Source organism: Ictidomys tridecemlineatus, chromosome 3, assembly GCF_052094955.1.
Source record: "Ictidomys tridecemlineatus isolate mIctTri1 chromosome 3, mIctTri1.hap1, whole genome shotgun sequence".
Classification (NCBI taxonomy): Eukaryota; Metazoa; Chordata; class Mammalia; order Rodentia; family Sciuridae; genus Ictidomys; species Ictidomys tridecemlineatus.
The window spans coordinates 32,183,623-32,197,582 of record NC_135479.1 but is presented as its reverse complement, the minus strand read 5'-3'; the positions used below and the strand labels follow the sequence as shown (position 1 = coordinate 32,197,582).

The following is a 13,960-nucleotide window of genomic DNA, read 5'->3' as shown; positions in this document are numbered from 1 at the left end:
CTATTTTGGTCATGTTAACCCAAGGCTGACTAAAACAGTATGCCCCCTGTCCTCAATAAGATCTCATTCTAGAGTGGGAAGTTCAGGAGAAAGGCAAAGCAAAGCATGCATGGGGTGCAGCCTTGGAACTGAAATCATTAACCCAAAGTTTGAACTTTAATAGCCATGGTCCTGTACTCTTTGGCCTTTGTTCCCCAACCGTATTATGCCATCCTTCTCTCAGCCACACTGTCACTATCCAAATGAAGGAAATATTACGTTGGATAATGTCTTGGTTTGTTATACTGCTACCCCAAATACCTGAGGCTCAATAATTTATTAAGAACAGAAATTTATTTTCTCACAGCTCTGAAGGGTGAGAAGATCAAGATCAAATCCCTGGAAGGTTTGGTTGACTGGAGAGGATTTCTCTTTGCTTCCAAAATGGTGCCTTCTTGCTGCAGCCTCTGGAGGGAAGGAATGCTGTGTCCTCGAACGGTTAAAAATGAAGGGCAATCCCATTCACAAGGGAAGAACCCTGAAGGCCTATTCTCCTCCAAAGTCCCCACCTCTTAATATTGGCCGGTTGTCTTAAACCCATTTCTGCTGCCATAACAAAACACCACAGATGGAGTAAATTATAAAATAAAAATGTATTCCTCACAGCTCTGGAGGCCGGGAAGTTTTACATCAAGTTGCCAGTATTGTATGAGGGTTTTCTGGCTGTGGGATGACATGGCAGAGGGCATCACCTGAAGAAAAGTGGTAGCATTAGAGTTCAGGTCACTCTTCCTGATTTTACAAAGCCATTAATGCCACCATGGGGGTGTCTTACCTCTTCTAAGTACCAAAAAAGCTCCTCTTCCAAATACCATCAACATATAAATTTGGATATTAAGTTTCCAAGTCATGAAATTTGGGGAAACACCATAGCAGGTAAGTAACATATTTTGAAGATTGTCCAGGAAGTATTTAGCAGAGAAAGAACAAAATCAAAGGGAAAGTGCCATTACAGGAAACACCTGGACAATGTTAAAAGTCAGAGCACTAAAAAAAAAAAAAAGTCAGAGCACTGCCAGGTGTGGTAGTACACACCTGTAATTTCAGCATCTTGGGAGGCTAAGACAGGAGGATCACAAGGTCAGAGCTATTCTCAGCAACTTAGCAAGGCACTGAGCAACTTAGTGAGACTTTGTCTCCAAAGAAAAAAATAAAAAAGGCTCAGTGGTTAGGCATTCCTGGATTCAATCCCTGGCAAAGAAGGAGGAGGAGGAGGAGGAGGAGGAGGAGGAGGAGGAGGAGGAGGAGGAGGAGGAGGAGGAGGAGGAGAGAAAGAAATGGGGAAAGAAAGAGTTGGACTATTTCCTAAATACCACAGTGGGAATGAGGTGGGGAGAAAAGAACATGATTGTCCTGGAGTTAAGACAAAGCAGTTGATCATTCATCAGACATTCATCTCTAGGTTTTCCTTTGTGATCCTGGGAGAGTCTGAGTTTCAGATACCATCCATATCTTCTGGCCCTAAACTTAAAGTCAGAGGAACAAACCTTTTCCCCTTACTTTCTGTTTAGCTTTGAACAAGTCACCACTCCCTGAATTTTCTCATTCGTAAAACTCTTTAATAATGATATATCCACCACCAATTTTGTGGGGGGAAAAAAAACAAGAATAAAGTGTGAAAGTGCCTGACCTAGTACGTGACCCAGGAGGAAGTTTTTAAGAAATAGTGGTGTAATCTGATTTGTTGTACTTTATAAAGACTCGCTGCCATCTTTTCACATGAGATAGCACAAGTTCAGAGTGAAGATCTGTCTTGGAAGTCAACCTATTTAAAGTTCACTCCCTGCTGCAAATCACTAGGCGTTTGCCTAGTCTCTTCATGGCTGCCTGCATCTCCTGGTTCCTCAGGGTATAGATCATGGGGTTGAGCATGGGAGTCATGACGGTGTAGCTGATGGACACAGCCTTGTCCAAGGGGAAGGGAGTGAAGGGCCGGGAGTAGATATAGATACAGGGAATGAAGATCATGGAAACCACAATAATGTGGGTGGTGCAGGTAGAAGCTGCCTTCCTCCTTGCCTGCCCCGAGTGGGACCTTAGCATCACCAGGATGACAGTGTAAGAGACGAGGAGGAGGAGGAACCAGATGAGAACCAGCATCCCACTGTTGGAGATCATGAGGAGCTCCAGGAGGGATGTATCTGTGCATGCGAGTCTCAGTACCTGGGGAACATCACAGTAGAAGTTATCCAGGACATTGGGGCCACAGTAAGGCAATGGGAGCATTAGAACCAGCTGGACAATGGAGTGGACAAAGCCCCCTGCCCAGGCGGCCACCACCAGCCCCACACACAATCGAGTGTTCATGATGGTGACGTAGTGGAGGGGTCGGGAGATGGCTATGTACCGGTCGTAGGCCATCACGGAGAGAAAGAAGACGGTCCCACCTCCCAAGAGGTGGAAGAAAAAGATCTGGGCCATGCATCCCTGGTAGGAGATGGTCTTGGTCTCATGAAAGAAGTCCACCAACATCTTAGGGCAGGTGACTGTGGAATAGCAGAGGTCGATGACGGCCAGATTTCGGAGCAGAAAATACATAGGCATGTGGAGCCGGGGGTCGAAAGTCACTGTAACCATGATGAGAATGTTTCCCACGACAGTGGTGATGTAGACAAATAGGAATACCAGGAACAGGAATTCCTGGAGCTCCCGGGTTTGTGAGAACCCTAAAAGGATAAACTCTGACACCCATGTGATGTTCTGTGGTCCCATGGGGTCTTCCCCATGTGCCTAGAGAGGAGCAAAGAAAAAAATCAAGAAAATTTAATTCTTTTTCTTTGGAAGGTCAGGTTTGAGTTGATCAAAGTCACTGCTGCGTGCCATTCTGAGATGCAGCTTGGGGGAGCCTTCCTTCCATGAGGATAAATACATATTTAAGCATCAAGGGAAATCTTCGTATGTGGTAGCTTCAACAGCATGGCTTGGCCTCCCTGAGACAGCCCCTATCCTCGGACCCTACACTCCCAACCCTCAACCTCCCACTTGATCACTGACTTCTGAAATGCCGAGAGCATACTTCATTATTTTATCTTATGTCCTTTATCCCCACTAAGAGTATGACTGCCAGGCACAGTGGCACATACCTGTAATCCCAGCAACTTCGAAGGCTGAGGCAGGAGGATCACAAGTTACAGGCTAGCCCCAGCAATGTAGCAAGACCTGTCTCAAAATTAAAAATTTAAAAAGGGCTTGGGATATAGCTCAGTGGTAGAGAACTCCTGAATTCAATCTCCAGAATGCAAAAAGGAGGGGTATCTGTGAAAAGGGAGAAGACTGTGTGCAGCAAGATTACAAACTGCTGGAAATGTCTGGAAAATGATGATGCATACATTAAAATTCAGCACAATAGCAAGGCATTGTGGCACATGCCTGTGATCCCAGAGACTTGGGAGGCTAAGGCAGTAGGATCACAAGTTCAAGGCCAGCCTCGGCCACTTAGTAAATCCCTAAGTTACTTAGCAAGACCCTGTCTCAAAAGTTTTAAAAATTAAAAATAAGAGCTGGGAATGTGGTTCAGTGGTTAAGTGCCTCTGGGTTCAATCCCTGATACCAAAAAAAAAAAAAAAAGTAAAAAGAAAACTCAGTACACTACTCTCTCTATTTGGTACACTACTCTTTCTACCGGTGGGTGTATAAATATTTCCATGGTAGATGAAAAGTCAATGATACACTCATTTTGATCCCAATGTCTTTGTGTTACTTGAATATTTTTACTTTGAACAATGCACAAGTCATGGTGGAAAGAATGGATATGAAAATAATACATGCATGGATTTTATCACCTAGAAGTGTAGGTGATACAAAAAATGATTTTGTAATTCTTATAATTGTACATAAAATTTATATATAATATGCCTGATATAAATTTCACAAAACAAATTAAAAAATCATACCATCATTACCATCAGCCCACTCCCAAATACCAGGTAGCACTCTCAACTCTCTCAGCAATTTACCTGTTAGTATAAATGAATTTCCATTCATTCCCGAGAGCCAATTATGATCTTGAGAGATGTGATAGACATGCGCCTGATGCTAGAAGATGCTTGTGAATGTTGAATGATTCAAAACTTATCTTTTAAAATTATTCATGACTTATTATTACCTATGGAGAAAGAATTCAAACTTATCTCAAATTCATCAGTCATTGAAGATGTTCAATTAAAATATAACAAGGGGCAATTCATTTCTTGAATTATCACATTGATAAATAATTTTTAAAACTTGTAAACTCAGCACTATTGAGAGTTTGGAGAAATAGCAAATCACTGGTAGTGTAATCATTCTGAAGACAATTTGAAAATATGTATTAAAACCATAAATGATTCGTACTCTCTGACCATTAATTTCTCTCTTGGGCATCTGCTCTAAGAGAACAAAAGTTAATTTTTTAAATGTATGGTTAAAGTTGTTCATCACAGCAGTAAAATATCAGTATAATATCAATAAGAAACATTGCAAATGCACAACTCTAAGACATCGGTTAAATTAAATGTGGTACTTGTGAAATACTAGTTAGCAATAAATACATTTAATTATATGGGATTTTGTTTTACTATGTAGTGCTGTTGTTTTATATTTTAATTTTTTTTTGAGAGAGAAATATTTAATATTTATTTTTTAGTTTTCGGTGGACACAACATCTTTATTTTATTTTTATGTGGTGCTGAGGATTGAACCCAGTGCCCCGTGCATGCCAGGCGAGCACATTACCACTTGAGCCACATCCCCAGCCCAGTGCTATTGTTTTAAATGGAGAATTACAAAACATTTTGTTAAAATATGTTGATATGCTCTATGTATTTTATATATGTTATAAAGGCAAAGGGAAAAAAGACCAAAATGTAACAATGTCTACAATGGTTACATCTGGTTGGTGGGACTGACTGAATACATATTTTTATCCTTTATAATCTTTTTTATTTCTCATATTTTATAGTCATAAAATTTTAATAAAACCCCAAAGTAGTACTACAATAAAACCAAAAGGGAAACAAGATAAAGACTGAGCGGCTTCTCAGGGTTACCCGGCACCAGCAGTGTCAAGGGCTAAAGACAACCCAGGTGTGGAAGGTGTGGATTTCAGGGTACAGGAAACCACAGAGCCCTGAGGAAAGTCAAGAGGAAATAGAGGAGAAGAGAGGTACAAGTGATGGGGAGAGGAAATGCCCCCCAGCCCCCCACCCCTGTGGACAGAAGGAACCATTGCAGAACCACCTGGTTCCTTTCCTCCTAATAATCAGTTCTCCTTCACAGTTCCCAGGGTCTCTTTAATGGGCACATCCTGTTGGCAGCCACAGGTCCTTTCTCCTCCACATCCCTGTGCCATGTGGACCAGTGAGCTGTCATTATCATTCTGTAATCATTCTTTTTTTTTTTTTTTTTGGATGGTGCTGGGGATTGAACCCAGGGCCTTGTGCATGTGAGGCAAGTACTCTACCAACTGAGCTATACCCCAGCCCTCTGTAATCGTTCTTATTCCTTCTCTACCCCAACATCACCTTCCTTTCTGGATCTACTTCTGCCTCTTATGCCCCGGCCCAGCTAGATTTCTCCCTTGCATTCTGCACGCGTTGTCACCAAGGCTCATTAGTTCTTCCTCTGCCTGACTCATCGCTATGGGCTTCCAAGTGCCTGCCTGCCTCTAGGTTGAGCTCCGTTTTAATCCACATTGTGCAATACAGCACATATGTAAACTTCCTAAAAGACATCTTCCCCCTTTTGTTCAAAGTGCTTTCAAAAATTTCCATGGCTATTTATTGTCAGTGGAACAGGGCTCACATTTAGATGGGTCTTAGGGGCTTCCTCACCACTCGCCTCCTCCCTTTCTTTCTAGACCTATCTTCCACTTACTAGAAACCATTTATTGTTCTAGTAGATGTGATTGTCATCAGAGTAAATAGTTATTCAGTGTTTACTATGTGCCATGGTGAACATTTTAAGTATTATCCTATTTAATCCTCACATATTGGTCTGATGCTTATAAAGTATAGTACATGAATAATTCATATGTATTTATACATAAAAGACCTGGGGCTTGAAGAGGGTAAATAACTTCCCCAGATCACACTGAAAATGAGTAGCAGAGCGGGGATTTAAGCCAGGTCTGACTGGCCCCAGAATCTGCATTCCTATCACCAATCTCTTCTTCCTTTCTCCCCTCTAAGACTCCTCTAAGACTCCAACCAAGCTGATCTCCTCCTGGGTTTCTCTGTCTTAGTGCTTTTCACTGGGTCAGGGCCCTGCTCCACCAGAACTGCCTTTCAGAATTCTACCCATTTTTTTAAAATTCATTTTGTGGTTTCTTCTTAGACATGACAGTAGAATCCATTCTGATAAAATTATACAAGCATAGGATATATCTTATTCTAATTAAGACCCCATTCTTGTGGGTAGGCATGATGGGGGTTCACTTACAGAATTCCATGTGTGTACATAGGAAAATTATGTTACATTTATGCTACTGTCTTTTCTATTGAAATCTACCCCTCTTTGAAGGTTCACTGACAGTTAGCTCTTCTATAACACTGCACGTGTTGGCATTTTTCCATGAGGACAGCCCTGTCCCGTCATATGGATTGTAATTTCACTGCAAGTCCAGGAAGTTGAGTACACTGTGGCACCTAGAGCCCACAGAGTCTTCCTACAAATGGTTCCCAAATGAATGCTTGATTGCCTGATGGTGGATGGAGTGCTGTGGTGGGCCAAACCACTGAGAGTTGAGAAGAGAGGAGACACTGGAAGACAGAGAGCAGTTTGAGAAATCTTGAAGTAAATCCAAGAATCCTACTTCCTAACTTGACCAGATTTGTGAACCTATAAGCATCATCTCAGTACAATCAGCACTCTTTCTGCAAACTTGCAAGAATCTTTGGGAATGCTTCTCCCACCTACCTGTACAGAGAGTACATTTAGAGGGACTCTAGACAGGAAAGGAAATAATGCGATATAGGGGAAGGACACAAATGCATGGGGAAAGGGAAGGATTCCAGGTGCCTTTCTGTTGTTTCTCAGTCATGTCTTCCACAGGTCTCTGCTCTTAGGAAATCAGTCCACATGGTACAAAGAGGGAGCAGGTGAGGAGGAATACGTGGGCTCCAAAAATAAGAGAGAATCTACTCTGTGACAATTTGGGAACAATAATAGTTTTCAATAAACACAAATTTTAAGAACAGGGAGGGTAAGGTGAAAGGGTGGAAGCAGGAAGGAATGAAACTCAGGAGTGAGTGGGAGAGGTGGTAGGCAGGAGAAGGAGGAAGGTGGAGAAAGAGAGGAGAACTAAAAAGGAAACACTAGAGGGTGGGAAGTGTAAGAATAAGACCTGGTTGTATTTTCTCCTAGGGGTGGGAAGAAGCTGCATGGTGGATGTGGGAGGCGGGGGAAAGAACAGTGCATGTCTATATTCTGCTCTCTCTCCCACCTTCTGTCCTAAATTCCACCTAACACATAAACCAATGTAGACAAAAGTCTTAGTTCTAGATACACGTAGCTGTTCTCCAAATGTCATTGCTCCAGAATTCTTGCCCAGTGGCTTCTTCATACCTTCCCCTCTCCCCACTTGTCTCACCCTAGGCTTTGGCAGGAGATTCCTCAGTGTTGACTTGACCACAGGAAGGACACTGGAGCCTCACCTACCTCCAGCCCAAAGTGGCCAAGGAGATTTAGAGCCTCGCATTTTCTTGGTCACCCTTGTCCTGCAGCTGTATTCTTCTGTCCTCTCTCAGACCAGGAACACATATAGGATTGGCCTTAAGGGAAGGGATATTCCTCGGAGGACAAAACTTAGGCTTAATTCTTGAAGTGAAGCTGAGCTCAGACTGCTGAAGGCAAAGGAGCAATGGGAGTTATTAAAAAGTTTGTGAGCTGTTGCATCAGATGCACACAATCATTGAGAGACTGTCTTGGGGCCAACACTTCAGGAGTAGAGATCATAGGACCAAGATGAAGAATGAAAGCCCTGAAGGCATGTGAATTGCCAGGGAGGTGATGAGAACCAAAGTCCTTATGTTCAGCACCATGGACAGGGAAATGTGTCCACCTCCTATTGCCCTTGTAGTTGGAAAAGCCATCTGTATCCTAGAACAGTCCAGGTCACCCCATCCAGAGAAGCTTTGAAGCCTTTCTCACATATACTTCTCATCCCAACTTTTGGAATGCTCTCTTCACAGCCAGAGGGACCTTCTCAATATAAACTAAGTTCATTTATTCACATACCTTAAAAACCATTATTTAAAGTCAGGCATGGTGTCAGATGCCTGTAACTCCATTGACTCAGGAGGCTGAGGATCACAAGTTCAAAGTCAGCCTCAGTAATTTAGTGAGACGCTAAGCGACTTAATGAGACCATGTCTCAAAATGAAAAGTGTGAACTGTGATGAAGCTCAGTGCTTCATGCAATACCCAGTGCCCCTGAATGCAATACCCAGTGCCAATAAAAATCATTTAAATATACAATTCAGTGAGTTTCAGTTATTTTTACAAGCTTGCATATTGCCACTGCTATTTAATTCCAGAATACTTTCATCACTCCTAAAAGAAACCTTGTATCCTTTAGTAGTCACTTTTCATTCTGCTCTCTCCCCAGTTCCTGGCAACCAGTAATTTTTTTTGTCTCTATGGATTAATCTTTCCTGGACATTTTATATAAGTGGAAATGGGTTTTTATGTATGTCTTATTTCTTTCACTTGTGTTTTCAAATTTCATCTATGTTGTAGCATATATCAATACTTCATTCCTTTTATTCCACGTTTTATTGGTGCATAATAGTTGTACATAATGATGGAATTCATTGTTACATATTCATACATGCACATGATATAACAATATAATTTGACCAATGTCATTCCCCATAATTTCCCCTGGTCCCTTTCCTCTCCTCTACTGATCTCTCTTTCATTTTCATGGAGTGTGCAGTCTGGCTGAGCACAAATAACAGGGAGGTCACAAGCCACTTGTAGGTTCAAAACAGGAACTACTTTATTGCCCAAACCCCACAGAAACTCCGCAAGAACCAACGGGAACTCAACGGGAACTCCGAGAGAACTCAAAAGTAGCAGGCACCCTAGGTAGCAGGAGCCGCCCCATTGCCGGACAGCAGAGGTCCACATACACAACTGAATACACAGCCTGTTTCAATTCAGCATCATCCAGTTACAGCAATCAGTCATTATCTTAATAATTATACACAGCTTAACTTAATTATCATCATCTTAATGGCTTGATGGTGTTACTTCTCAACCACTCCTTCTGGCAAAATGCCAGGTGCCATCCTGACTTGGTTGTGGCTCTCAACAATGGAGTTCCCCTTTTCTTTCTTCTCTAGCTTTAAATGTATGAGAGAAAACATATGACCCTTGACATTCTGAGTTTGGTTTAATTGGCTTAACATTTTCCTAACATCATTCTTCTTTATGGCTGAATAAAACTCCATTGTGTATATATACTACACTTTCTTTACCCATTCATCCATTAACAGACACCAAGGCTGGTTACATAGGTTGACTATTGTGAATTGTGCTGCTATGTGTATTTTTCACTATAGTATGCTGGATTTGAGTCACGTGGTGGTTCTATCCCTGGTCTTTTGAGGAACCTTCATATTTATTTCCATAGTAGTTGTACTAATTTAAAATCCCATCAACAATGTAAAAGGTTCCTTTTTTTCCACATCCTCTCCAGCATTTATTATTATTTGTGTCCTTGATGGCTGCCATTCTTACTGAAATGAGATGAAATCTCCGTGTGGTTTAGATTTGCATTTTCCTAATTGCTAATAATGTTGAACATTTCTTCATATATTTGTTGGTCATTTGTATTTCTTCTTTTGAGAACGCTCTATTCAGTTTATTTTCTCATTAAATTAATTGAGTTATTGAGGGGGTTAGTATTGAGTACCTTTTTAGTTCTTTATATATTTATATATTCTGGATAGTGTCGGATTGATGCAATCACAACACCAAAGTTAGGGGCATATATATTCATATATCTTCTTAGTGGATTGTTCCCTTTATCAGTTTGAAGTGACCTTCTTTGTCTCTTCTGATTAATTTTAACTTGAAGTCTGCTTTGTCACCTATGAGAATAGTACTCCTGCTTGTTTGGGGGCTCCATTTGCATGGTATATCAATTTCATCTTTTTCACTTTCAGCCTGTGGCTGTCTTTGTCTATAAGTTTAGTCTCTTGAAAGGAACATATGGCTGTGTATTGTTTTCTAATACATTCTGCCAGCCTATATTTTTTAATTGGAGAGTTGAGATCATTTACATTCAGTGTTATTTTAAGTACATGTTTATTAATTACTGCCATTTTATTTATTTCTAATGTTTGATTGGTCTTTTTCTCATTTGCTTAGTTGCTCTTCAAATTAGATTAATTAATTTATGAACTCTGGGATTTGTTTTTTATTTCTTCTATGTGAATTATTTCTTTAAGTATTTTCAATAATGCTGGCTTAGTAGTCATGAATTCTTTCAGTTTCTGCTTATCTTGGAAGATTTTTATTTCCCTGCTGATTCTGAAGGATAGTTTTGATGGATATAGAAATCTTGGTTGATAGTTATTTTCTTTCAGGACTTGAAACACATCATTTCAAGACCTCCTGAATTTTGGAGTTTGAACTGAGAAATCAGAAATTATCCTGATTGGCTCATTATGACCTGACATTTTTCTCTTAAAGCTGTTAAATTTCTGTCCTTGTTCTGTATGTGATGTATTTTAATTACAATGAGTCATGGAGAGGTTCTTTTTTGATGTTGTCTATTTGGAGTTCTAAATGTGTCCTAGATTTTCAAGTTTTAGAAAATTTTCTGTAATTATTTCCCTAAAGAGGTGATCTGTTCTATTAGCCTGAATCTCATAACCCTATTCAATTTCAAATGGTTCTTAAAATTTGTTTTTTTTAATGTTGTTCCAGAGTTCTTGTATATTCTGGTCATAGTTATTCTTTTATTTAATATTGTCTTAATGTCCAAGGCTGAGCACTTTGTCTTACAGTATGGTCTATTCTATTAGAGAGACTTTCAACTGCACATTTTATTTGATTTATTGTGTCTTTCATTTTCAAGCTTTCTGTTTGGAAGCCTGGGATGATAGCTTTGTGGTAGAGCATTTGCCTAGCATGTGTGAGGCACTGGGTTCAATTCTCTGCATTGCATATAAATAAATAAATTAGAGGCCCATTGACAACTAAAAAAAATATTTAAAAATAAATTAATTTTTAAAAAGATATCTGTTTGGCTCTTTTTCAATATTTCTAGCTCTTATTGAACTTCTCATTTATATACTGTACTGACTTCTTTAATTCATTCATTTGTTTTTCTGTGCTCTCCTGGAATTCATTGATAATTTTTACAATCATGCTTTTGAATTCCTTATCTGATATTTCATCCACTTCAATATCTTTTGAGTCAGTTGCTGGTGAATTATGAACTTGTTACCTTGTTTATTCATACCTCTTGTATCCCAGTGTTGAATTTTATGAATCTGTTGAAATGGATTTCTCTTCTACTCTTATGTGTGGACCTTTTAGAGCGCATTCTTCTCTTGCCAGGATGCTCTTGTGTCTTCAAGTGATCTAGACTGAGATCCTTCATAGTTGTGATATCCACAGACTTTGTGTTAATTCTCTGTTTTTGCTGTAGGAGTAGATATCCATGAATAGGACCTGAGGGCCCCTCCTAACCATTCCTACTTAGGGCCTGGTCATAAGTTTGAGGTTTTTAAGTCTTCTATTATTTGTATTAAAGCATACCTGAAGTTTTAGTGTGGTTAATTTGTGTGTGGAGAAAAGTGGGATATCTTTTGGCTGAGTTTAGTTTGGCAGCAGAGTCTACTCTGTAGATTCTCAGCATCTCATAAAAAAATCAGGAAACAAATAATAGCAACAACAAAAGCAAACAATATACCACATTAAAATAAATACCTGGTTCCTACTCTGACATCTTCAACACTAATTACCACAAAAACAGGTATGGTGGGGTGGATAATTGCCAAGGACAAAAACAGTAAATATCTATGAACTAGAGCTGGAATTAAACAGCAGGTGTCAACTATGTTTTTTTATTCATACCTCTTGTATCCCTGTGTTATTCGTCCACAGTACTAATAACTGCAACAACATGAATGGTGGGGCCAGGCACTATATAAACCAAATATTTCTAAAAATATGATAAAAATGTGATTCATCAAGTAAAAAGAAAATGAGATAGGAAGGTAGAAGAAAGTTTAGAGTGTTTAAAATGTGAACAGAAGAGATATAACTAGTAATGTTTATAAAGAAGGAGGAGGAAAAGTATAAAAAAGAAAGCAAACAAAAACAGAAAGAGAATAAGAGAATTTCTCTGTTAATAAGAGAAGAAAGGAGAGAAGAGAAACAAACAAATAAAATCGAAACCAAAGTAAACCAAAAACCTAACATTCAAAAAGACAAGGAGAAACAACTATTTTCTTTAAAAATTCTAAAAATTAGGAGAAAAAAATATATCACTATATATAATATATATGTATCCTATATATAATATGGAGATATATGTATATATAATGTGGGGAGATTTATATTTTTTTCCACAAACTAAGAGCAACAAAAAAAAAAAAAAAGAAAGGGAAGGGAAACAATTCTTTAAAAAATGAAAGAATTTCTCCACTAAGGTGGTCAAACATTTGATGAGGATGGATGGTCACTGCCTATGGTTTACTGCCCTTCCCATTTTTTCCTTGGGCTTGCTGCTTAAATCCCAAGCCATACAGCAACTGGAATTGCTCTAATCTGCCATCTTGAATCTCCTCTTCATTACTTTGTATGACTAAATAATATTCCACTGGATGGATATACCACTTTTGTTTATCCATCAATTTTTGGATATTTGAGTTGCTCCCATTTTTTAGCTCTTATGGATAAATCTGTTAGGAATATCATATATATAAGACTTTGTGTGGATATAGCTTTCATTTCTTTTCAGTACATATGTATGCATGGAATTAGTGGATTTTATGGGACCTCTGCTAACATTCTGAGAAATTGCCATATTGTTTTCCAACATAGACACAACATTTACATTCCCACCAGAGGTGTGTGAGGGTTATAATTTCTCCACATCATCAGCAATACTTCTTATTAGCTATCTTTTTTATAACCATTCTAGTGAGAATGAAGTGATAATTAGTGGTTTTGATTTTTATTTCCTTAATGATCAAAGATGTTGGATATATTTTTTAAACACCTGTCAATCATTTGTATACCTTATTTGGAGAAATATCTTTTTATATTTTTTTTTAGTTGTAGTTGGACACAATATCTTTATTTTATTTATGTGGTGCTGAGGATCAAACCCAGGGCCTCGCACGTGCTAGGGGAGTGCTCTACCACTGAACCATATCCCCAGCCCCTTGTTTCACATTATTAATAATAATATAATTTGATAATAGAAGAACTTAATTTTTATAAATCCAATATATTTATTCTGTTGTTCTTACGTATGCTTTTGGTGTCAAATTAAAGATATTGCCATATCTGAGGTCATGAAGATTTACTGGTATGTTTTCTTCTAAAAGTCCTATAGACTTAGCTCTTATATTTAGTCCATTGATTGATTTTGAGTTAATTTTTACATATACAGTGAGGAGGAGTCAAACTTCATTGCTTTGCACATGGTTTTCCAGTTGGCCCAGCACCATTTTTAGAAGAAACTATTCTTTCTCCTCTGAATGTTTTTTGGCATGATGGTCCAAAATCAATTGGCCATAGATGCTTTGGTTCATTTTTGGACACAGTTCAATTCTGATGGTCCAAATATCTATCCCTATGCCTGTGGCCACTTTGTTTTCCTTATTTTAGCTTTGTAGTAAGCTTTGAAATTGGGAAATATGTGTCCTCCTACTTCATTCTTCTTTGCCAACGTTGTTTTTGGTTACTTGGAGCTCCT

General features: G+C 39.0%; 1 protein-coding gene across 1 annotated transcript; it reads right to left on the bottom strand.

Annotated features, from left to right (window-relative positions):
• Positions 1-1,289: 1,289 nt before the first annotated feature.
• Positions 1,290-3,599, bottom strand: LOC101966402 (olfactory receptor 4D1). Its single transcript, XM_005321591.3, has one exon. The coding sequence runs from the start codon at positions 2,749-2,751 to the stop codon at positions 1,816-1,818; it is 936 nt and encodes a 311-aa protein (XP_005321648.1). The 5' UTR covers positions 2,752-3,599; the 3' UTR covers positions 1,290-1,815.
• Between the last annotated feature and the right edge of the window lie 10,361 nt (positions 3,600-13,960).